The sequence below is a fragment of the Canis lupus genome, chromosome 7, assembly GCF_011100685.1.
Source record: "Canis lupus familiaris isolate Mischka breed German Shepherd chromosome 7, alternate assembly UU_Cfam_GSD_1.0, whole genome shotgun sequence".
NCBI classification, from domain to species: Eukaryota; Metazoa; Chordata; class Mammalia; order Carnivora; family Canidae; genus Canis; species Canis lupus.
This window is the reverse complement of record NC_049228.1, coordinates 1,591,073-1,610,955: the sequence shown is the minus strand read 5'-3', so window position 1 is coordinate 1,610,955 and position 19,883 is coordinate 1,591,073. Positions and strand designations below refer to the sequence as shown.

The 19,883-nt window shown below is 62.1% G+C and overlaps 1 protein-coding gene and 1 long non-coding RNA gene across 3 annotated transcripts; one reads left to right on the top strand and one right to left on the bottom strand.

The window, feature by feature from the left end:
- Positions 1-1,095: 1,095 nt before the first annotated feature.
- On the bottom strand, positions 1,096-12,532 carry TNNI1 (troponin I1, slow skeletal type). 2 transcript variants are annotated; one of them, XM_038541913.1, is made up of 9 exons: positions 12,457-12,532; positions 9,180-9,217; positions 8,582-8,585; positions 6,421-6,462; positions 5,634-5,765; positions 4,957-5,046; positions 3,302-3,478; positions 2,343-2,452; positions 1,096-1,477 (listed from the first exon to the last, which is right to left on the bottom strand). In XM_038541913.1, the coding sequence occupies exons 2-8, from the start codon at positions 9,188-9,190 to the stop codon at positions 2,345-2,347; spliced, it is 564 nt and encodes a 187-aa protein (XP_038397841.1). In that variant the 5' UTR covers positions 9,191-9,217; positions 12,457-12,532; the 3' UTR covers positions 1,096-1,477; positions 2,343-2,344. The 2 variants fall into 2 exon arrangements, with proteins under 2 accessions (XP_038397841.1, XP_038397840.1); XM_038541912.1 differs by lacking the exons at positions 9,180-9,217; positions 12,457-12,532 and adding an exon at positions 8,864-9,101.
- A 4,287-nt stretch (positions 12,533-16,819) lies between these two features.
- On the top strand, positions 16,820-19,205 carry LOC119872479. The gene is made up of 3 exons (XR_005361795.1): positions 16,820-17,167; positions 17,973-18,085; positions 18,996-19,205. It is a non-coding gene; the product is annotated as an uncharacterized LOC119872479 (long non-coding RNA).
- The last annotated feature ends 678 nt before the right edge of the window (positions 19,206-19,883 follow it).

Here is a 19,883-nt window from a genome sequence, read left to right as displayed (position 1 = left end):
CGGCCCTGCTCTCCGTGCGTCAGGTCCGGGGTCAGCTCTCGGCCGAGCATGCCTCCCCGGCCCCTCCCGAGGTCGCTCTCCCACCCCGAGCAGCTGCCCCAGGGAGCAGCTGGCACTGCACTTTGTACTCAGCTTCTGGTGCTTATGGCCAGTCATATGCTGGGAGCAGAGGGCAGGCCAGGGACTCGGGCGGGAGGATGGGGGACTCCTCAGGGGGCCCAGCCTCTCCTGGGGCCAGGGTCCAGGTGAAAGAGTCAAAGGGCCCCGGTTTTGGAGGCTCAGTTCCGGCGTCGCCAGGGGCTGCCTCCCCCACCACCCCCCCCCCCCAGAACTTCGGTGTCTGCCCCGCGGAGCCTCTCCCGGGGGCTGTGGGAGGGCAGGCAGGGAGGGCGGCTGCCCCTTCCCATATTGCACCCCAGCAGGCTCACACCCCTCCCCAGGCGTTGGGTCCAGATTATCAGTGGGATGGAGCAAGGACCTGACCTAGAGGACAGATCCCCGGCTGGCCCACCTTGAGACGAGTGGATGGAGGATGTGACCAGCAGTGTGGGGAGAAAATGGTTGGGAGGAGGGCGCGTGAATGAAGGTGGAGAGGGCAGGGGTCAGGACGGGTGAGCCCAGGGGCGGCGATGGGGAAAGGAGCCACCTGGTGGCCAGACACACAAGCACAAGGTGTCCCTGGGGCCGGGCCAGGGAAGCAGAGGACCAGGTGAGGGGCGGAAGGGACGTCTAGAACAGTCAGGAACATCCAGCAGCTGCCAGGGAGCGGTGGTCCAGGTTGTCAGAGAAAGGGGACTGTGACAGCAGGCGAGACAAGGGGCTCTGCGTAGAGAGGCCCACCTTGATGGCTGGGGTCGCTGGGAGGGCTGGGCTGTTCCAGAGGTTAGGCCTGGGGTCGTCTGAGCATTCTGGGTGGTGACGGGGTGATGTCACTGGGACTGGGCGGCAGGGGCCCGGGGGACCTTGGCAGGCAGCTGCCAGTTCCCTAGACCTCCTTCGGACCCTGAGCTCCTGCCTGGAGGCGGCGCACCCGTCCCTCCGGATCCCCTCCCTTCTGAGCACTCACATGGTGCAGACATGACCGGCACGGAGGGACAGAGGTGACCAGGAGCCTGGTTTTTAATGGAGAAGCTGGGATGCCCGGAGTGGGGGGCACTCTGCAGGTCAGAGAAGCAGTGGAGGGATGCAGCTTGGGGCCAGAGGGAAGACGCTCTCACACCCCTTCCCCCTCAGCCTGGCTCCACCGCAGCCGGCAGGCGTCTACACCCCGCTAGGGCGAGGTCTTCAGACACGGGGGTTGGTCCTCTCGGGTGTCTGTTCAGTCCCAGTCCCAGAGGAGGGCGCTCAGGCTGGAGGGGAGAGGCGAGGGCAGGAGGGGGTGCTCCGGAGGGGCAGGGTGGGGTGCAGAGAGGCAGGTGAGCCGGGCTGCAGGGAGGAGCGAGACGCGGAAGCCCAGAGCACGGGGCGGCAGGGCGGCCTGTGGGACAGAGGCAGACGCCGGGTTACAGCTTTACCGGTAGGACACAGAGCTGCCAGCCAGGGGGCTCCTAGGAAACCCCAGCTTCTCAGCCAGGCCCGGGCTCCCTCGGCTCCCCTTTCTGAAGCCCTGCCCCTGCTCCCCGCTAATGCGCCCCCTGTGCCCTCGGCCTTGCAGCGCCCTTGCCCTGCGTCTGCTAGCCCCTGCCCATCGCTTCCTCAGAGGAAAGCTCCGGAAAGCCTGCGGTGCCAGCCCTCGGCCCTCTCCCCGTCACCCGCTCACACCTCCCCCGGAGCGACAGTGGGGCTTTTCTGCGCCCTACACTTGCTGCTTTCTCCAGCAGTTTCCTCAGAGAGGGGGTGGTCTCGTCTTCTCTGAACGGACACCACCCCCCCCCCCCACCCACCGGGCCCGGGGACTCCGAGTTTGGGGTCCTTTGCCAGGAGGTATTTTTAAAAGCTTCAAATTCCCTTAGGGCTCGTCCAACCCCGGCTCCCAAGGTCCTGCAGGAGGGACCCCGGGGGCAGGCCCCACCCCACAGTCCAGATCAAATCGCTCCAGGGCGAAGCCAGAGCATTTGCAGGTGGAACCGATAGGCCGGACGGGGACGCCCTTGGAGAACTCTCCCTGCTGGACCCCCAGTGCTGCGGACAGGGAGCCGGGAGCGCCCCGAAGCAGGAACCACGTGCCCGTGCTCGCTTCGGCAGCACATATACTAAAATTGGAACCACGTGCCCAAGGTGTCGGGGTGCTGGAGCCAGGGCGGGCCGCCTCAGTGCCCCCCCGCTGGGCCCATCGTCCCGGAGCCCCCGTGAGCTGTTGGATTCTGGTGGGCCCCCCAAGAAGGGAGCTGGTCTCTAGCTACCTCTACTGCGAGGTCGGAGACTTGGCGGCGTCGAACATCTTCTTCCGGCCCTCCATCCCGGACATGGCCTCCACGTTCTTCCTCCAGTCCCCCACCTCCACGGGGCGTTCCTACGGGCGGGCCCCCCAACACACGTCAGAGACCAGAGGGCAGCTGGGCCCCCCCATCACAAGAGAAATTTGCTGATGCAAAGTCAGCCTCTTGGAAAAGAGGAAATCCCGACACGCCTGCCCACGGGTGGGGCCCAAGGACGCATCGGGTGGACTCGGGGAGGCCGAGGCTGCACGGGAAGAGGGAGCGTGTCAGCTGGGCGCCCCGGCCTCCAGACCCACGCCACCGCCTGCTCGGGCCCGAGGCCGGCTCAGGGCCACCTCTTCTGAGCAGCCTGCCTCCTCCCGACCTGGCCGGCTCTCCTTTGGCCAGCGGACTCGCAGCCTTGGGTTGTCTTCACACGCACGGCCTCAGCGCGGGCCCTCTGGAGCCCAACCCTCTCGAGCACGCGGCCGCAGCCCATCCGTTCCAGGGATTTGTTGCTGAATCAGCGACTGAACTCGGTTCTCTACTTTCTGTGCTCAGTGTCCTGTGACCCCCATGATGTGCCATCTTCCCCCCCCCCACCCGTGGGGACAGACGGGGGTCACCCTGATCGCCCCGTCACTCTAACTCCGCATCCTCTTTGCACTGGCTACGCTTTCTACCTTGTTGCTCACTCGGGCTTCCTCTGCTTTCCTCCTCGGATGGCGAGCAGCCCGAGGGAGGGGAGCGAGTCTTCTTTCTCCCAAAATAGAATCACAAGACTTCATCACTGGCCTCCCAGAGAGCTCCAGAATGTTCTAACAGGCTGCCAGGCCGCCTGGCCGCCTGGCCGCCAGCGGGAGCTCCTGCCCGAGGCCATGTGACAGAGTAACAGGGGAAGCTGAGGGGACAGGGGCCGAAAGGTTGCGGAGAGGAGTCCTCACCTTCTCTGTGTCCTCCTTCTTCACGGACTTCAGGTTGGCCCGCAGGTCCATAGACACCTTGTGCTTCGAGCCCAGGAGGGCCCTGAGCATGGCATCAGCCGAGACCCGGACCCGGCGCAGCGGCGGGCGCTTGAACTTCCCACGGAGGTCCAGCACCTTCAGCTTCAGGTCCTTAATCTGCAGGTGAGAGGGAGCGAGGGTCCGTGGAGAGAGAGCACCCGAGGGCCCCCTCCCTGAGGGTCTCGGACCTCTAGAGTTCAGCCAAAGCTACACCCCGACCTCGCCAGCTTCCCGGCCAGGCCCTCCGCGACACTCAGACCCGCCCTTCACTTCTGGAATACCCACGACGACGTGCTTGTTGATGAATGAGTGAGTTGGGGCGTGGGGGGTAGGGGTGGGGCTCAGACGGCCAGGCCTTGGGCTCAGGTCATGATCCCAGGGTCCTGGGATCGAGCCCGGTGTCAGGCTCCCTGCTCAGCGGGGAACCTGCTCTCCCTCTGCCCCTCCCCCTGCTTGTGCTCGCTCGCTCGCAAGCTCTCTCTCAAATGAATAAATATCTTTTTAAAAATGAACAAATGGGGCAGCCCGGGGGGCTCAGCGGTTTAGAGCCGCCTTCAGCCCAGGGCGTGATCCTGGAGTCCCGGGATCGAGTCCCACGTCAGGCTCCCTGGATGGAGCCTGCTTCTCCCTCTGCCTGTGTCTCTGCCTCTCTCTGTGTCTCTCATGAATAAATAAAATCTTTAAAAAAAAAATGAGCGAATGAGTAAATGGACAGATGGAGCCCATCAGCCATGCCTGTCATGGTCACGTGAATAGACGGGCAGCTCCACCAACTCAGCACAAGTCTGGTTCAGAAGCCGGGGCTGGGTGTGGGCCGCTTCCTCCCGGTCCTACGGCCCCATTCCTGCCTCTAGCTAGTTCCTCCCCGTGAGCCCGCACAGCAGTTCACGGAGGGCGTGGGTCTAGTAGCGTGGATGAGCCCCCAGGCACTAGGCCCTGCGGGGAGTTCCGGGGTGCTATCTCTGGACAGAATCCTGGGGAGATTGGTGACGCCCCAAATCATTGTCGGTGCTGGGAGAAAGGGGAAGGAAGGAAAAGCTCTCTCTGATCTGCCCTCCCCCTCCTGCTGCTTGAACAAGTACCAGGCACAGCCCCCTCGAGCGGCAGGGGGACAGAGCGCACACCCCACGCCCCGCAGCCCACACCGGGGGCCGCAGCCACCACTGGGTGACCCGGACCGACGTTCTCAGCCTTTGAACCCCAGCGCCCTCCTTTGTAAGGTGCAGATGACAGCGCTGCATCATCCATAGGCGTGGAGGGAGGATCAAAGGGGCAAGGACATGAAAGCCAGGGACAAAGGGAAGTTGTCACTAGCGCGTGAGTGTGTGGGCCAACAAGGGCGGCAGCTCCCCTGCGACTGAGGAGCCCGTGGGTCAGGCCGGGGGCAAGTGCGTGCTTCTCAGCTGTGTGATTATCCTCTTCCTGCCCCTGGGGGCTGGAGTGGGGGACCCAGAGCTTCCCAAGTGGCCACTTGCCAAACCCTGCAGAAGGACGGGGCCCTAGCCCGGGTGGCAGCGTCAGTGCCGTGATCCCCCCCACGGCCCCCTGCGCCCCCGCCCCAGCCGGCGCCAGCCCCTCCCGTCCGGCGAGCTCACCTCCCTGGTGTTGTGCAGGCATTTGGCCTCAATGTCATATCTCTCCTCATCCACCACCTCCACCTTGGCGTGCAGGTCCCGGCACAGGTCCTGGGGGAAGCAGAGGTCGATCAGACAAGGACAGAAAGAGGGGAGGGTCCGCCCCATCGGGACCAGCAGCGCTTTCCTGCCTCCATGGCCAGCGCCCTTGCAAGGTCTGCATTCTGGACCCCTGGGGTGCACGGCTGCTGATAGCTCCCGGGGTAAGCCCTTTGTTTCCCTTCCCCGAAATGTCACGGTTTTCTTCACGCAGTTTTCTTGCAATAAAAATGACATAAGTGAATTGTAGCAAGTGTGAAAGCTATGCACTAAACAAAAAGAATAAAATACAGGCTATGAGTGATGCCGGCAGGGGGAGGTGACCATTGGTGACATTTCGGTGCATTTCCTTCCAGTCTCTTTTCTCCACAGTCGGCGGCACTTGAACAGTTATCGGGGGTTTACAGACATTAAAAACCGATTTGGAAGGGGAAAGACGGACAAGTCCTAAGGCTCCCTTCCTGCCCTTGTGAAATGGGATCCCCCAGCACCGCCTCCAGGGGCCCTGAGATGGGGATGAGCCACTTGTTAGCACAGGCTCCTGCTCCCCCCCACCCCACCCCCACCCCGGGGCCCTGGTGTCAGCCCCGCAGACTCACCTGCAGGGCGCTGAGGGACAGGCCGCGGGTCTGCAGCGTGGGGATGCGCTCGGCCAGGTAGCGGGCCTTCTCAGCCTCCCGCTCCTCGTGCTCCTGCTCCCAGCACTCCTTGGCCTTGGCCAGCATCAGGCTCTGGGTGGGACAGAGCCTGCTGAGCCAGGGGCCCAGGGCCCTCGGGTCCCCACCCAGCATCACGCAGGCGGCAAGGAGGACCCCAGGCTGGCACCGGCCTTGCCTCTGGCTCTACAAGCAGCGTGTTCCTGTACTGGTCATACTGGTTGGGGCCCAGGCCAGGCTGCCCAGGAGCCAGCGGATGAGACGGTCGCAGGGTGAGAGGGGCGGTGGCCAGGCAGGGCCGCGGGAGAGCAAACACGGGGCGCCCACACATAGCACCGCTGGGCCCGGGGGCCTGCTCACCCTCACAGTCTTTCTCTTACCCACTCCTGGCCTGTTTGGGCCCACGGAGCCCCAAAGAGAGAAACTCTCGCCAAAATAAAGCAAGGCCCTCTGGCTTTCACCAGTGGATTGGCCCCTGAAGCTGGTTGCTGCCTCCACCCGAGTACCTGGGCAGGAGCCGGGGCTCCAGCTTCAGGCTCCCGCTTACTGACCACCTGGCTCCAGGTGAGGCCAGCCTCCCTCTGCCTCCCCCTCCCCTTTCCCCCTCCTTCTCCTGCTGTGGCCTCCTTCCTCTTCACCTTCCCCCAAGCCTCCGCACCCCCACAGACTGCTCCGCACCCCCCCTAAGTCTCCCCCTGGATGTCCCCTCAGAGCCAGCACAAGGCCTCACCTTCAGCAGGAGTTTCCGGGAGGCCGTGATCTTGGGCTTTCTCTGTGGGTGAGAAGGGGAGAGACAGGTGGTGAGGGAGAGGCTGCACACCTGGAAATCTGGTGGAGGCCAGCACGCATGCCCGCCCAGTTCACCATCACTACCCAGAACCCTCGCCACAGGGTCCCCTCAAGGGCCCCTCGTCTTTGTGATTTACCCCCTCAACTTCGGGGGATGCTGCTGGAGTCGGCGACCTTGACCTTGACCTAGAGGCTGAGGCCCTCACTTTTCAATCCTGGTTCTAGTGCTGGGGGGGGGGGGGGGGGTCCAGTGTGGGTCACATGACTTCTATGGGCGCCTCCCTTCCTCGTCCATAAACAAGGATGATGTTGCCACCCACCGTCCTCAGTTCCCGGAGTTCCTACACACAGAATGACATCATGTGACATCACGGACGCGAAAACGCTTTGGGAGGCACGGTTAGCGCCTGGCAGTCGCAGCCAGCACCTGGGTGACCCGCCTTGCACAGAAGCCCTGAATTTCATACACGAAGAAGTTTATCCTTTTAGGCTTCGCAACTTTCTTTCTTTTTTTTTTTAACATCGACACCATCCATATTACTCTTTCTCAGGTTTAAAAACATTGTTTTCAAAAAAAAACAAAAAACATTGTTTTCTCTCGAAAATGAGTGAAAATATCAGTGAGGCTGACAAAACATGAGAGGCTCCTAACTCTGGGAAACAAATAAGGGGTGGTGGAAGGGGAGGTGGGCAGGGTTCGGGGTGACTGGGTGACGGGCACTGAAGGGGCACTTGGCGGAAGGAGCACGGGGTGTTATGCGATGTGTTGGCAAATTGAACTCTCATAAAAAAATTTTTTTTAATTAAAAAAGGGGAAAAAAACATTGTTTTCTCTTCCTACTAAAAAATCCCCGGCAAAATAAATAAATAAATAAATAAATAAATACATAAATACATAAATACATAAATACATAAATAAATACATAAATAAATAAATAAAATAAAAATCCCCGACATATTCCAGCCAACTAGACAGGCGCAGCCATGTCCCCTCAGGGGAGAGGATAGGGAGGGTGCTCACCCCCTCACCCGCGAGACTGGGAGGCCTTCTGAGCACCCGTCGCTCTTTGGGACCCAAGGCTGGCACTTTGGTGGCGGCCAGCGAGCAGCCACCTTGGGGACGTGGCGTGCAGGGGCCTCACCCCGGTGGCTACTCTAGTGTGAAAGCAGAAGCCAATGGCCTTTAAGGGAGGAAAGGGGGGAATGAATGGGCTTCATGTTGTAGGCACGGAATGTGGGATTCCCAATCCGACTCTTCAGGGTGGTTGCTTCGTCCTTCCGCCTCCCAAAGTGAGGTCCGGGCTACATCAGCCCAGCGTGCTTGCTGGAGAAACGGCCTGCCTCCAGAATCACTGCCTGTCACTGGGGACGCCCCGTCGCCCACCCGTGGCAATGTCGTTTCCTCACTGCTCGGTGAGCTCAGAGGCCACCTCGTGTGACTACCCATCAGTGGCCACTCATTTTCCTACTGAGAAATTCACAGGACTATGGAAAAGTGGGGCGTTCTATTGTAACTGGGAATCCCTGTGCCGGTCCCCGTCCACCACGGCTGCTAATTCCCACCCTTGCCAGTTCAGAGTCCACAGCCCTGTCCCTGCAGCTCCTCAGCCCGGGGGGTGCAGAGGCTCTGCTCTCAGTAACCCGAATAAATCTGGGTTGTCGAAGGGTCAGAATTATCTGAGACCTGAGGGGAGTGTGAGGACACCTCTTTGCTCCTCTCTCAACGTTTGGTCACTGGGCAGCGGGTAGAAGAACCCCCTTCTTTCAACAATCCCTTGTTGCTCTGGCTTGGCACAGGATTGGCTCTGCAAGAAAAACCCCAGATGGTCCCTCAAGGCTGGACAAGTGATCGGAGCAAATGAGGAGGAACGTGCCCAGCGCTCAGCAAGGATGCAGAGTCACACCGGCCGTGCTGTAGCCCTAACCCCGGATGACCTTGTGGTGAGGCCGTGCCCACGGAAGCCCCTGCCCGGAATCTTCACTCGACATTTGTATTCTCTGGCGAATATGCTCGGCCCCTGGACACCCCCCCCACCCGCCTCACCCCACCTTCACCAGTCTGAAGACCTAACCAGGAAAGACATACCCCAGATCTCACTTACCTCGCTTTAGGGATCCATCACAGGAAGGACAGGAGAGAGCAAAAGACAGAGCGTGAGCAATTCGTATCACATTTGCAACAGCAGAACCACGTAGACGAGCTCGGACAGGGGCGGAGTGGTGCCAGGCACACAGCAGAAGGAAATGAGGCATCGGGCAAGGGGACCAGCTCAAGAGTGCCAGCAGGACAGAATGAAAGTCCAGGGGGCCTCGAGACTACTGGAGGTCTTGCGGGGAGCTGCGGCCCGTCAGCTGGGGGAGGGGGGCGCTCAGGGAAGCCTCACCTCGGGGTTCCAGCATGTGAAAGCTTCCAACCCTGGCCTCGTGGGCAAACTCCCAAAGCCATGTTCATCTGCTGGGCCAAAGTCACATCGAGGCCCAGCACACAGGCAAGCCACCTGAGCCGCCCAGAGACACCCAGAGGTCTTCCCCAGGCAACCTAGACGTGGGTTCTGCTCAAAGTCTAGGACACGTGGTGTCTCAGGACTGTTCCTGTTCTAGAACCTGGCTTCCTGGGGGCTGAGCTGAAGGTGCCTCCCCTCTGGGGCCAAAATCTGCGGCAAAGGGCTTGGCCGACGGGGCGGGGGCGGCGCTACTTACACTTCAGGCATGGTGGCGGTCGGGGGGGGGGGCAGCACCTGGAGGCACAAAGCAATCATCAAGGTGGGAAAGGTGGAAGGCCTTCCCCAGCCCCAGCTGGGCCCAGGAAGAAGGATTCCCGGGGAATGGATTCCAACAGGTGAGGATGGGATAAGCACTTGTCCATTGGTTCTTTGTTTTCATTCATTCACTCATTCGCTCACAAGAAAGAGCAATCTTACAAAAGCAAAGAAGCAATGGATATAAGAACCAAAAGGAGCTCTGTTGGACAGGTATGTAGGCGGGGGGGGGAGGGGGGGGTATGCAAACCACGGCCCCCAGGCCAAATCTGCCGTCCCCCACCCCCACCCAACCCTCCTGCCTCCCGCCTCTTTTTAAAAAAGCTGAAAGGGTTGTAAAATAAAGAATATGCAACAGAACATTGCGTGGCCTGCAAAACCTAAAATATCTACTATCAACCCCTTTCCAGAAATGTTTGCCAACCCCCACGGAACAGAATGGAATCCACAGAAATCTGTCTGAAAACTGAGATCGTGGTGCCCTAAACACCATGCCCCGTTCAGAGTGTGTCCTGGGGCTGAGGGTGGTCACGGAAGTCCCCAGGGAGGAGACCGCCTGAAAGGTGGATGGTGCAGAGCCAAGATGGAGCACAGGTAAGTGCCACCTGGCACAACTCCAGGAGGTGCCGTGCACACGCTGGGCCATGTCCTGGTGCCCGGGGTGCCGTGCCCAGGCCCGGCAGTGTGACCGACACCCCTGGGTAGAACGGTGAGAGGCCCCACCAAATCCTGCCTTCTATGCTCATCTTTATCCTGACCCGCTCCAGGCCAGCTCTCCTCTGCAAGAATCGGGGTTAGACAAATTGTCCATTTAAAAAAAGCTCTTCACCCCTTTGTTCAAACCAAATTCTAATTGGAAGCAAAACAAATTCCAGCAATAAGAGCAAACGGCACAGGCTGAAGGGGTACATAGGAGCCCCGTGGACCTCTGCGGGGGCCCCTGGCCATGGAGCACTATGAAGGCCCCCGATGGGGGTTGTTCTGGGGCTCCCTTTAGTCCCGACAGTTGGAGGACCCAGGCCAAGAAGGGGGTCCCTTGAGGCAGCACAAGGGGCGACTCCAAAGCCAGACCCAGCTCAGCGTCCTGCGGGGCCTGGACCAAGAGCGTTCCCGTAGAGGGCAGGGACTGTGCAAAAGATCAGGGGAAGGAGAAGGATAACTCGGGTGGGAGCAGGTGAGCGAGGCGGAACAGGAATCCCCAGCTGGGTCCCACAGTGAAGGATAGGGGAGGCCAGTGTGTACGCCTCAGGGGGCATGGGGCGCCGCAGGTCAGGAGTTGGAATTTGCTCCAAGAACCTGGCTTGGTCCCAGCAAGGGCAGAGTCTCAAGGACGCTTGTAAAGCGGCTACTGGTGATTTCATTCCGGAGCCACCTCCCACCTCCCCCTCAATGTTCTCCTTTCCCTGTATGCCCGGGAAGCTCCCCGCAGCAGCCCGTGAGTGGGGCTTGGCCACCTGTCCTGCATCTCCCCACCCAGTCAGAAAGCCCTCTGGGCCTCCTGGGGTGGAGGAGGGGGAGGGAGTATGACCCCAGAGTCTCAGCTGTCACCCTGGGGCACAGAGGGAGAGGTAGGATCCAATCCATAAATTCCCCAGATATTTGGCTGAAATTAGATTTTATCACCAGCTGTTTATTCTGAGGGCTCCACTCCTCTGAAGACTGGCGAGGAAGTCCAAAAAGAAACACTAGCTGGTGAAGAAACACCTCCAGGTCCTTCTGTCCATCATCGCGGCCCCCCCATAATGCCAGTCCCCGGGGGGCAGCAGGTCGCAGCCCAGTGGGGATGGCCTCAGCCTTGGCGGGCATCTGGCCATGTCCACGCCTCCCTCAGAGCCCACTGTCACCAGCCTGGGGCCCAGCCGGCCCAGGCCAGTCCAGGCCTCCTGCCAAGCGCCAGGGCCTGCCCCCCAGCCTGCCCCACTGACAAACGCCAGGCCGAGGGGTCCCCAGCCTGTGCTCTGATATCCAGCAGACGGGACCCCTTGACAGGTCCCCTGGAAGACAAGCAGAAACCTGATAAGAAGTCAGGATGCAGATAGCGCAAACGTGAGGTTGGCGGGCCAGCATTCCATCTCCCCCGCGAGTAGCAAGTGAGGAGATAACTCCATAAACCCACCACTGGAGGGAGGGGGCAAAGGGTGGCCGGGGGCAGGGGGGACTGGGAGCTGGGCTTTCCCTTCCCCGAGGCCCCATGGGGTGGACCAAGAATATCAACTAGACTAGGAGACCGAGGCTGAGCGTACGAGTGTCTGTGTGTAAGGACAAGTGTCTGAGCGATAGCATGTGTGTGTGTGTGTGTGTGTGTGTGTGTGTGTGTGTGTGTGTCTGCAGGGGCAGGAACTGACCTTGGACCCCAGTTCAAGGGCATCTCAGTCCTCTGGTCGTGAGCAAGCGTGGTGCTCCCGCAGCCCCCTCGGAGCCCCTTCCCTCCACAGGGAAGCTGAATCTCAGAGCTCCCGTGGGACCGTCACCCCGACGGGGTGGCCGTGCCGCCTCAGCCCCAGCGCCCAGCCGTGGTTCTCGTGGAGAAGGTGCCCGGGCCCAGGCGCGGTCCCACCTGCCTCCCTCCAGAGGCCCCGGGCCCCACCAACCACCTCGTACTCCTCGGAGCCAGGCCGGCGGACCGGGCAGCTCGTGGCGAGGGGTTGGCAGCCTGCCCTCACCTGCTCGCCCGGCTGTTCGGGCAGCGGCAGGGGTGCTGAGGACGGCCCCCCAGGACACAGGACAGAGGGGCAGGACGGCTTCTTCCGCCCGCAGGGGCTGTGGCTGGAGCTCTGGGCCCCGGAGTGCAACAGAGCCGGGCACCTGCTGCGGCCACAGGCGTTGGCACTTCGGCCGCCGCCCAGGCTCTTCCTGGACTCGCAGCAGCCGCCGGGGCTCCGACTCCCGCCACGACCCTGCCCCCCCTGCACCCCTTCCCCCCCCGACACCTGCTGGGCAGCCTGGCTCCACCCTGGGGCCCTCGGAGCACCCTGGTGGGAAATTCAGCTCCTGGCTCTCAGCCTCCGATGGGCAGTGGGCACCTGCCGCCAGCCTGGCGGGAGAGATGCCGTGCCCAGGACAGAAGGCCGGAGCGTTTGGGGACTGTCCCACCAGCCAGCCCGTGCTCCAGGCCAGCGTATAGGTCCCGCTCCGTCGCCAAGCCCTGGCCGCCTCCAGCTTCTCCCTCAGGGCCGGCCCAGACTCGAAGGCCGGGGCTGTGACACTGTGACACGTACCTCTGGGAGCCTCCGGGAGCTGGGCTGGCTGTGTCGCCGCAGACCGCAGACTGCGAGGGGCAGGCGGAGGGGAGGCTATGAAAACTGCGGGCCGCGGCAACTGGCCAGTAAAAATAGAACAGAGCCACTGCCCCTCCCCTGCCCTCCCCTCCCCTCCCCTCCCCTCCCCCGGAGCCCACACACGCAGCACACACAGCGGGCACCCGCTGAACACACATGCATCTGGGCTCCGGAGCACACACGTCCTGTGCACACGGAGGCCGCTCACCGAGTAAACCAGCACCTGCCCGGGGTGGGGGACGTGCACCAAAGCAGGGAGACGACGGGCACCAGAGCAGACGAGGCACTGAGCAGCACGGGCCTGGGGCCGAGCGTGGGGCTCTGGTGGGGGGCACCGGGAGGCCGCGGGCACCAGGAGGAGCCGGGGAAGGGGGGCTGCTTCGCTGACCGATGTCTCTCCCAAGGAAATGTGGAAATCAGGCCCCTGAGCTCAGGCCCCAAAAGCCTAAGAGGGCTCAGGACTGGATTTGGGGACTTTCGGGTGGCTCTGCTACACGGGCCCTAGGAGGATGCCCGGGATTGGGGGTGACGTCAACCGCAAGGCAGGCTGATGCCAGGGGCTAAGCTGAGTCCACCTTGATGCTCATGGAGATCTGTGGACACTGCACCCTTCTCCACGTAGGATTCTGGGAATCTAGGCTCCCCTGGGTTCCAAAGGGCACCCCACACCCAGGCCTGGAACTCAGTGAGGCTAGCCCACCTTCTCCCCTGCCCCACCCTCTGTCTCCAGCCAGAATCCAGGGAAGCCGGAGCCATAGAGGCTGCACCTGTTTCCCGGGTATTTTTAGGACAGTTGATGAACACATAATACCCACCCCATAGTCAGAGAAAGACAATGCCTGCTATGTTAATCCTGTGGCTATTATCGTCGGTCATCTCCTGGGCCAGGATCCCGGGCTGGGACGGAACAAGCAGGATACTGACCCCCCTTGGAGGCCAGCGAGAGGCCTACGAGCAGCAGGAGGTTAGGGAGGGTGGTGGAGGAGAGAGCTGCGGGCTGGGGTGTCCTGAGGAGACCACCCGCGGTGCCTCCTGAGGCGTGAGAGGCCCTGCCATTCTGGTTGTGTTCAGAGGCTGCTCTGATTCGGCTCGGGTCACGTCTGTTTGGGAAAGCCCCGATGCTGGAAGGCTGCCGGGGAGAGGGGACAGGGTCTGCGAAGTTATAGGGCTGGGAGGCATGGGACTCTGAGTGGAGGGGCTGGGATGGACATTAAAGGCAGGCATGAGCCTCGGAGCAGCAGCTGGAGGTCAGAGAAGGGGTTTGAAGGCTGGGATGAGTCTACTGGCGTTTACCACATTGGCTCATCGCGTTTATAATTTATATAAGAACTTTTCTTACAAGACGTCAAGATGCAAATGGAAATGAATTCTCTGCACGGATTATGCTGCTTTCTGGAAAGGGAAAACAAAGAAAACATTTACAAATAGAACAAATGAGAGTCAGCAGGGACCACGATGAGTCGCGGACTCTAAGGGCCCTGGGGTGTCATCCTTCCTCAGTCCCTAACGGGACAGAGCAGGGCCAGGACCCCTCGTCCCAGGCCCCATAGACACCATCCCACCTTGCCATGCGGGGCAGCTCTCCACCCTCAGATCCACCCTGACCCGTCAGCATCTCTAGGGCCTCATTCCTGCTGTCTGTTCACAAGTAGCCTTCAGAAATGGGACTGTCGTGCCCTGGTGTCCTTGCACCTGCTCTGGTCTTCCTTTGCACGTGGAGGCAGGGGCCTCTGGAGTCCACCGGCAAGGCTGGCGATGTCAGGGTGGAAGCTGCCCACATGCAGCTGAGGGGCCACCACTAGAGGTGACAGGCCCTGGGCCCCTCTCTGCCCCTTCCCAGGGCGCTTCTGCAGCCTTTCTCCTGTCCTCCTCCCTTACTGTCACCCCCTTCTCAGCACATATCCGCACAGCGGCCAGGTCACCCACCTGCCACTCCGCCTGGGGAGCAGGAGCAGCTGCCCTTGGAGCTCTGAGCCCATGTCTGGCACAGACCCTCACCTGGCCAGCGGGGACCCTCCCCTGACACAGAGCCAGAAACAGTCCTCAGGCCCCACAGGACCCTCAGTAGAGCTCCCTGCAGTAGGCCGAATGATGGCCCCCAAAGTCGCCCATGCCCTAATGAGAAGGAATGCGAACATCACCTCATGTGCCAAAAAGTACTTTGCAAACCTGATGAAATTAAGGAACGTGAGTCAGAGAATCATCCTGGATCATCCATGTGGGCCCAATCTACTCACATGGGTCCTTGTCGGACAGAGGCATTAGGATCAGAGTCAGCAGAAGGACACCCGATGATGCAAGAAAGATCAAAAAAGAAAGAAGATGCCGTGCTGCTGGCTTGGAAGACAGAGGACGTGACTGTGAGCAAAGGAATGCAGGCAGCCTCTAAACGCTGGAAAAGTCAAGGAAAAAGACACACACACCCCCTTAGAGCCTCAAGAGGGAAGCAGGCCCACGACACTTTGTTAGACCAGTGAGACTGATTTTAGGCCTCTGCCCTCCAGGACCGTAAGATAATAAACTTTGATTATTTTGTGTTTTTGTTGTTGTTGTTTTAAAGATTTTATTTATTTATTCATGAGACACACACACACACAGAGGTAGAGGGAGAGAGAGAGAGAGATGGAGGCAGAGACACAGGCAGAGGGAGAAGCCTGCAGGGAGCCCGGCGTGGGACTCGATCTCGGGTCTCCAGGATCAGGCCCTGGGCTGAGGGCAGGCGCTAAACCACTGAGCCCCCAGGGCTGCCCCAACTTTGGTTATTTTGAATCACTGGGGTCGTGGCAATTTGTTACAGCAGCTGTAGGAAACTAATACACCCTATAACACCTTTCTGGTCCCCAGGACTCCACGCGTCAGGCTGCACTTGGGGCCAGCCAGGAGCACGGTGGGCTTGCTGGGGGGGCGGCAGTCGGTGAGAAGAACCAGCCCAGGTCCAGCGTCCCCTGGGCACCACAGCCCAGGGCAGACCCTCATGCAGCCCTGGCCAGAACCCAGCTCACCGGGACGTCACCCAGCCAGGGCCTCCCCGGACGTCAGCTCGGAAGTCGCCCAGAGGCTCACAGGAGTCAGGGCGGGGAGGCTGCCCAGCGCTCCCACTGTGTCCTTGAGGAATTGGGGCCCAGAAAGAAGGGGCCTCCTAATGACCAGCCCAGCGCTCGCGTCATGTTGCACTGACAGCAGGGTCACGTCCGTCCCCTCGACTACACCCCGGTTCTCATCCTACCAGCCCAGCTTTAACTCGAATGCGCTCCTGGGCCCATCTTTAACTCTCACAGTTGCCGGAGGCCCACAGGCATCCTCGACGTGCCCGGCCTGGCCTTCTCTGAGGGTGATGGGAGCTGAATAACCTGCAGGGCTGCGCCTACCAGAACCTCCACCTGCTTGCTCTCCATTCTCTCCTGCCAGCTGGCACTTGCTGCCTTGCGATCAATTCTGCAAACCGTTTAGCGTGAAATGCTCGCGCTGACCTTGTTCATCCGACTCGTCCAGCTTCATCTCCAGCCTCGCCCTGTCACGAGCCTGTGAATCTAGCTTCGGCGCCCCCACCCCTGCCCTAGCCTAACCCTCTGCAGGCCTTCCAGGCCCGATCTCAGCGGAGGGTCGCTGCGGCTGACCCGCCGGCAATGTCCTCTCTGAACCTGGGCTTCCTCATCTGGAAACTGGCTTTACGGTGATGGTGCCCGGCGACCTGAGGCTGAGCCTGGCCTCCACGGGGGACCCCGCACCCTGGGGGCGGGAGGCAAAGCTGATGGCCTCCCCTTAGTGTCTTCTCAAGTTCAGGGAGATTCTGAGGCAGCCTTGGCCGGGGCCCCGGTGGTCTGTGCTCTCTCAGATCCCCCAAGACTTCACAGCTCAATGCAAAACAGACAGAACAATTGCCAGAGGAGAGACGAGAACCGAGAACCGGGACTTGGTGGATGTGGGGAGGGAGGGGCCAATCCAGGAAGAGGGAGCAGTTCGGGTAGGTGAGGTGACGGGAGAAAAGCCAGAGGGGTTTCCAGCCTCCCGTCCCACCGGAGGCCCCGGGGCAAGGAAGGAAGAGTCTGGACAGAGGAGCTAAGCCTTGTAAGGCTGCAGGTTGTGGAGCCAGAACCCGTCCCCTCGTCCCCTCGTCCCCTCGGTGGTGGTGGCAACACCTGTCAGCCCCACTGCCCTGGCATCGTAGGAGCCCAGGAGCCCAAATTAGCAAGTGACAGGGCTCTGCCGGCCTTCCAGGCCGCGGCACCCCAGGGGAGCCGGCCCCCCCACAGCCCATCTTAAGCCCATCGGTTGAGCCAGGGCCAGGTTCCCAGGAGCTGAGTTCTGGGAGGAGGCAGGGCTGTGGGCAGAGGAGGCCGGAGCCGGAGGAACCAGGAGCCCGAAGCCCCCACCCTTCGATTCTCTGCCACAGCCCAGCCTCACGCTCAGGGCCTGTGGCCTCAGGGACGCGGCCCAGGACGGGCCCTGCACACACGCCTCCCTGGTAAGGCTCACGCCTGTGACTTGGGCGCTTCCCCCTTCCCAGCCTCTCCTTCTCCTTCTGAAGGGGCGGCTGGGAGGCCCGAGCGAGGGACCACGCCTGGAGGCCCCGCCGACGCCCGCACGACGCCGGAGCTCCGCCAGCCTTAGCTCCCAGTGTATTTCCGAGGCGCCAGCGCAGCATCCCGAGGTAGGTCCTCTCATTAACCCCACTTTAGCGACCAGGAACCCAGGGCGACCAGCAGATTAAGCAACGCCCCGCAGATCCCACCGCAGGGACGGGGCAGGCCTCGGGTCCTCAGCCAGCCCCATCCCTGCCGGCCCCGAGCAGGTGCTCCCTGAACAGGGGCCGAGCTTATCCGCGGGGGACCCACCAGGGGGCTGGGCTGGACCACACTCGGGCCCCAAGGCCCCACAGACTCCCTGACAACCTCAAAGCCTGCAAGTGATGCTCTGATCAGCTCGTCTCTACCTACCTACCAGTGAGGGCTGCGTAGCCATGGTCGGCATCCACCGGTATCTCGGGCCGATGCCCCACGACAGGGAGGCCCCCTCCCCCTGCCCGTCCAGGGAGGCCCAGTTGCGGCGGGTGAGGGGGGCAACCCTTGGGCTGGAAGCAGGGTCTGCAAGGTAGGGGGAGCTCCGCAGGCTCCCAAGGACGGCAGACAGGGGCTGCCCTCCATCCCTTCAACAGCAGCGTTGCTCACACTCCCTCCGTCAAAGCTCTGCACCCTCGCTGCCACCCGTGCATGCCCCCGACAGCCTCCCACACCCATGCACACCCCTGATGGCCTTCCACGCCCCGTGCACACCCCCAACGGGCTCCCATGCCCCCAACGGCCTCCCACACGCTGCGCACACCTCCTGGGTCCTCCCTCCTCCCCCTGCCCAGCCATGCCCACCCTGAGTCCTCTTCAGCCATGTGCTCAGCTACCCCGCCAGCCCAGGGCTATAATGGAGGACAGGGACCAAAGGCCACCATCACCCCCGTCCAGACCTCCTGTGTGCTGTTCGCCGGAGCCCTTGCACCCAAGAGCCCGGGATGGGCTCTGGCCTCGGCGGGTCCCTGGAAAACAGGCTGCTTCTCCAGAAACCCCGAGATGAGCAGGTGGGGTTGGGGGCTGACTCCGCGGAGCAGGAGGGGAGGTGGGGGGACAGAGCTTGGAGGGTGAGGGGGCAAAGCTCAAACAAATTATTTTCTGGGTGGCGTGTGGCCAGTGAGCAAGCCTGGAGCCGGGGGAGGGGGGGCAGCTGTGTCCTCCACGTCGCCGCCTCCCCCCACCCCGCCCCAGGGTACCCGCAGGTCTGCAGGCCGGCCTGTCCACCCAGTTCCCAGCTTGCCCGCCCCTCTGCCCTAGACCTGGGAGGTCCAGCCCCCACCCCAAGATCCCCCGGGTTTCCACCCCTGCACCTTCGCTGGCCACCTGCGAAGTAGAAACAGTTACTCTCTTCCACTGTGGCTCCGAGGGAGTCCCCACGGGAAGCCACCTCCTCCCGGAAGCCTTCCCAGACTCCACATCCCCGTGCTGCCCAGGTCTGCCTGCCTGCGTGGCTCATTCTTTCTAGCCCTTGCTCCACCTCTCCCCAGGTGTGCAGCCTTCCCTCCCCCCTGGGAAAGTCGGGTGGGGGGCAGGGGAAGGGTCCCAGTGACCAAGGAGCAGGCCTCCGCGCCCGCCTGCTGCTTGCCCTCGGGGTGCGTCAGCGTCCCAGGCGGCCGCGTGACCCGGCTCCTCAGGCAGCGCCCAGACCTGGAGATGTGCGGCCGTGACTTGTGCTCCGGGCGCCCCTCCTGCGGCTCCGGGAGGGTGCGGGAGGCTCGCTCTGGGGCGCCTGGGGGCTCGGTGGGCGGAGTCGGCCTGAGACTGGGGTCAGGATCGGGGTCCTGGGATCCAGCCCCGCATCCAGGCCCTGGTCCGCGGGAAGCCTGCTTCACCCCCTCCCTCCTCTGCTCCCCCCAGCCCCCGCCGCTAGTGTGCACGCGCTGTCTCGCTCTCAAATAAATAAAATCTTTATAAAAGGAAAGGCCCTCACTCTGGACAGACAGACTTCTTGGTGGCTTGACCCGACCTGCGACGGCCCTGCCCTCTGCGGAGCCTGGCCCGCCGGCCTCCCACCGTTGCCTTCTTCCCCTCCGGTCCCGGACCCAGGGGACTCGGGGACTCGGGAGGTCCCCACACAGCCGGCGGGGGCCCCCTGGGTCCCAGGCCCTGCCCCAGGCCCTGTGGTTTGCACGGTGAGCCTCAGAACCGCCCCCCCCCCCTACAATGCCCAGGGCAGCAGCCAGGCTCACGCACCTGGACTCGAGTGTCCCATGTCGCGGTCTCTCCCACCCTTTCCCCCTTCCTTCTTCCCAGGCTGCGGAAGGCATTATCCTCTTCCTGGTCAGAGGGCTGCGCTTAGTCCCAGGGCGAAGCGGGAAGGTGAGTGAGCGGCCAGCGCCCCAGCCTGCAGCCCGGCGTGGTGCCAGGGTGCGTCTCCTGCGTGGGCGCCCAGCCACCTGCCGGTGCGGCCTCACACCGCGGTCGCACCCTGAGCCCCACCTCAGCGCCTCCGTCTGTTCTTCACATCACAGAAAATGGCACAGCCACCACCCGAGCCAACCCCAAGTCCCCGGGGCATGCACCACTCCTGTCCTCCCCACTCCGCGTGACCACGCGCGTGGAGATCGGTGGCTCCCCACTCGGGGTCCCCGACCTGCCGCTGCCTTTGGGCCACTGCGTGTGGCTGGCTTGGCTGCAGCCCCTCCAGGATGCCCCTGCCGCCTGAACCACCTTCCTCAGTCCCCTCACTTCCCTGTGTCCCCCATCACCGCCCTCAGGATGAAAAGCAAAGTCCGGGATCAAGTTACATGCCTTTTGGGATCTCACTCTGGAAGCTTCCCTGGCTTCCACACCCCCTTAGCTCTG

What these genes read in the sequence shown, in the direction of transcription:
- TNNI1 (XM_038541912.1), bottom strand. Translation starts at nt 8,931, where the DNA reads ATGAACATGGCTTTGGGAGTTTGCCCACGAGGCCAGGGTTGGAAGCTT. An exon ending in CCCGGAAACTCCTGCTGAAG is followed by an intron (nt 5,766 to 6,420) that starts GTGAGGCCTTGT and finishes TGTCCCACCCAG; the next exon opens with AGCCTGATGCTGGCCAAGGC. An exon ending in TGTCCCTCAGCGCCCTGCAG is followed by an intron (nt 5,047 to 5,633) that starts GTGAGTCTGCGG and finishes TGCTTCCCCCAG; the next exon opens with GACCTGTGCCGGGACCTGCA.